The sequence below is a fragment of the Lolium rigidum genome, chromosome 7 (genome assembly GCF_022539505.1).
Source record: "Lolium rigidum isolate FL_2022 chromosome 7, APGP_CSIRO_Lrig_0.1, whole genome shotgun sequence".
In the NCBI taxonomy this organism is placed as follows: domain Eukaryota; kingdom Viridiplantae; phylum Streptophyta; class Magnoliopsida; order Poales; family Poaceae; genus Lolium; species Lolium rigidum.
In genome coordinates, this window is record NC_061514.1 from 345096661 (window position 1) to 345100646 (window position 3986).

General features: G+C 48.5%; 1 protein-coding gene across 1 annotated transcript; it reads left to right on the top strand.

Moving 5' to 3' along the window:
- Positions 1–200: 200 nt before the first annotated feature.
- On the top strand, positions 201–3728 carry LOC124673896 (alcohol dehydrogenase-like 2). Its single transcript, XM_047209946.1, has 9 exons — positions 201–301; positions 398–534; positions 712–758; positions 2174–2502; positions 2580–2662; positions 2755–2830; positions 2936–3000; positions 3102–3197; positions 3326–3728. The coding sequence occupies exons 1-9, from the start codon at positions 262–264 to the stop codon at positions 3668–3670; spliced, it is 1218 nt and encodes a 405-aa protein (XP_047065902.1). The 5' UTR covers positions 201–261; the 3' UTR covers positions 3671–3728.
- Positions 3729–3986: the final 258 nt, after the last annotated feature.

Genomic DNA, 3986 nt, shown 5'->3' on the forward strand with positions numbered 1-3986 from the left:
GTATATTGGACGACCATGCCGGACGTGAGACTGCATTTGAGAAACGCCGTTGTGGCCGATTTTTTTCTGGTCTCCCTATTTTCATTTGGAGGCCTAGTTGGGGAACCCGGCTAGCTAGCCCCACTGCTCTGATAGTGCTACTATATATATCATCTACAAATCATTGCCCCCAGCTCCACAAATCATTGCGTCATCCTCATATTCCCTCTAGCTAGGTGTCTGCCTGTCTCAACACGGAGAGAGAGAGAGAGAGGGAAGACGATGGAGCAGAACAAAGCGAAGATGCCCATCAGATGCAAAGGTAATATAGCTCTCTTCTCTAGGCTACGTATGTGCGCTTCTCGTCTGCTTTCTTTGCCGGAACGCCTAGCTTGTGGCTAAACATGACACGTTTCAGCGGCGGTGAGCAAGGTGGCCGGGGAGCCGCTGGAGATGGAGGAGGTGGAGGTGGCGCCGCCGCGGGCGCACGAGGTGCGCATCAGGATCCTATGCACCTCGCTCTGCCACACCGATGTCACCTTCTGGCGCATGAAGGTACGTGCAGTTGCAGTTAATTCATCGCCTTTGTAGATGTCTGCAATTGCCTATTAATTGTTCACTAGGAGGCACGACTGGATATTTTACGGAATTCTCATTCCCTGGTTGATTATTTACTGGCGACATGCTGATTATATTTCAGTTTTGTTCTTGTGTGTGTGTGTGTGTGTGTAGGATCTCCCAGCAATGTATCCGTCAATCCTGGGGCACGAAGCAACCGGGTAAATAATATCTGTCTCTGCCTCTCGATGACTGATTGCGAACTGAGTGGGAATTGCAGGGGATTCCCTTGCAAAAAATCAATAAAAAATTCTAGCGGATTGGCTAACTCAAAAACTCATGTTGTCGTTTGCAACAAAGCTTTTCTAGTAGAAGGACACGATATCGACCCGTTTAAATATTAATTGCTAAAAGTCGACGATGAGATCACACACTTTGTTTTTCCTGCAAAAAGAAAATTATCTAGGATCTCTAACCCGCACTACCCTAGCTAATTAGCTATATACCCTCTATTTAATGACAATTGGGTCCTGCCCTAAAATAATGTTGGTGGAAGAAAGTCGTCACTAGGTAGAAAAAAGTAATATTTCTTGTCTACCTTCTTTTCCCGTGGTTTGATGAAATAGTTAAAAAAACAGAATTAAGTGTTCGCTTAAGCGCTGAATGATGGAAAAACGTTTGGTTTACGCCCTAGGCAGGTACTTAAGTGCTCATAAGGCCAGTAACATAACAAGGCTGTTTTGACTATTAAATTTGTATATGAATTGTGTAGGATTCATCTCATATGGAATTTTTTCCTACACTAGTTATTTGATTCATAGCAATATATCCTATAGTAAATAATCCTATAGAAATCTTGTATTGCAAATTTTATAGAAAAAAAAAACATGAGATCAGACCTTACGAAAAATTTTGACACAATCAAAGAAAACTCATCTTTCTATAGAATTCAACAAGACATGACATCCTAATTCTATATTTTTTCTATTTCTATACTTTTCCTATCGTATAAATCAAAGGAGCCCTAAGGGCGTAAGAGACTCTTGCTTTTTTACTATAGAATTGGCCCAATAAGGCCATTACCTAACCCTACTCAACTAAACCAAACTGAGTCATTCATCATTTCTAGTCCGTATACTCTGATCATCTCTTTTTTTCTCACACTGCACGCACACACGTACAACAATCATAGTGCCACTAATGGCGTAGCTCCTTCCTTGCCTTCGCATCCCCTTCCCCGGAGCAAGCACCACTCTCCTCTACCTCTCTGTTCCTGGATTGCTCTCCCATACGGTTCCGTACAGAACACTTAAGTGTTCTGTCCATAATTGCTCGCCCATACGGTTCCGTTCAGGACACTTAAGTTGTGCTTAAGCTCACTTAAAACTCCAATTCCTCTAAGTGGTGCCTCACAGCTCGCGCTTTTTTAAAAACCTTGTTTGATGATGACAAAGGGCAATATAAGTGATGTATTACTGACTGAAATCTTAAATTTTGGATGAGAACACACACTATAGTCTTATGCATTGTTCCTTGTGAATTCACTGGGTCTACTACTCTAGTAGCCTACACCAGCAACCGAAACCCAAAGGATTCCAAGCTTGCTAATTGTGTCCTTGACTCCTTGTTCGACCAGTGTGGTAGAGAGCGTGGGGGATGGGGTGGTAGAGGTGGCCGTCGGTGACACGGTGGTTCCCGTCTTCTCGGCGCAGTGCGGCGACTGCGCCGACTGCCTCTCGGACCGCAGCAACATCTGCTCAGGGCTGCCCATCCGCCCCGGCGGCATGCCACGCGATGGCACATCCCGCTTCTCCTTCGCCTCCACCGGCGAGCCAATCCACCACTTCATCTCCGTCTCCAGCTTCAGCGAGTACACCGTCGTCGATGTCGCGCATCTCGTCAAGATCGAGCCCGGCGGAATCCCGCACGAGATGGCCTGCCTGCTCAGCTGCTGCGTCTCCACGGGTACATTACTGGCCACTCAATCAACACCAAAAATCCTACTACTGTCTCCGTACTATAGCTAACACTGACTGACGCAGGAGTTGGGGCGGCGTGGAAGGTGGCGGCGGTGGAGCCCGGGTCGAGCGTCGCCGTGTTCGGGCTAGGCGCCGTCGGGTTAGCGGTATGTAACGACAGATAGCACAACTCGATACGATACGCACAGGGTGTAGGTGTACCAACTATATAATCACTATCTCCTCCCATGAGCTGTAGGTAACGCAGGGGTGCAGGATGCGAGGAGCTAAGCGGATCATTGGCATTGATTTGAACCCGGAAAAATTTGAGATCGGTAAGATAACGTGCGGTACTCCTACATTGTACAGTATTTTCTAGGCTAGCTAGTAGAATTACATTGGGGAAAACTTGTCGGAGTTAATCTGGTGAACAATTGCAGGCAAGAAGCTGGGGATCACCGACTTCATAGACCCAAACGGTACTGATGGGAGGACCGTGAGCGAGGTCTGATTCTGAATCGCTCACCCAATGTACCGATCATGCATGCGTTCTTGCCACTTGCTGGTAGCTGCTAACGAAGTTTCCATCGATCGTTCTTTGTCTAGGTCATCAAGGAGATGACCGGCGGCGGCGCCGACTACTGCTTCGAGTGCATCGGCTCGACGCCGGTCATGGCGGAAGCGTTCAAGAGCTCGCGAAAGGTAGGCACGTCTCACGCGCGTGACAGTCTGACAGAGAGTGCATTACATCTGCGCGAGTCATTTCATATGTTGCGAGCGTGAAGCCAGTAGCCACCCTTTTCTGATTCGTGATCGCTTGATTGGTCCAGGGCTGGGGGAAGACGATCGTGCTCGGCGTCACCAACGACGTGGCGCCGATCAGCATACCGTCGCATGACATCCTAAGAGGGCGATCGGTCGTCGGCTCGCTCTTCGGCGGGCTCAAGCCCAAGACAGACATCCCCGTCCTGGCACAGATGTATCTCGACAAGGAGCTGGAGCTGGAGGAGTTCGTGACGCACGAGATGGGTTTCAACGAGATCAACACGGCTTTGGAGCTGCTCACCCAGGGGAAGTGCCTCAGGTGCATCATCTGGATGGACGGAGCCAGGGAGAAGGAGAACGTCGTCAAGGTCAAGCCAAAGGAAAATGGCCGCGCCTGCGAGGCGGCGTGACTGACTGATATCGCTGTCCTGGCTGACACGGCGCCTCGATCGATCGCGAGTCCTGGCTAGCCACCGGTACCATGCATAATCGCTGTTTATATTTTTTTTTTAAATGGGGTATACCCTAGCTTCTGCATCACGGATGATGCACACGGCCTTTTCTATATCTATACCTAATAATAATAAAGGAGCTAACGTTTCCTTGGTTTGGTCCGTCTAAGTGTGTTTTCGTCCGACTTAAAGTACGTTTTCGTCCGCCTTGGCTCGCCATCAGTTTGCGTTCGTGTTCCTGAAGGAAACCGATCGACGGACCAGATCGTGGCTC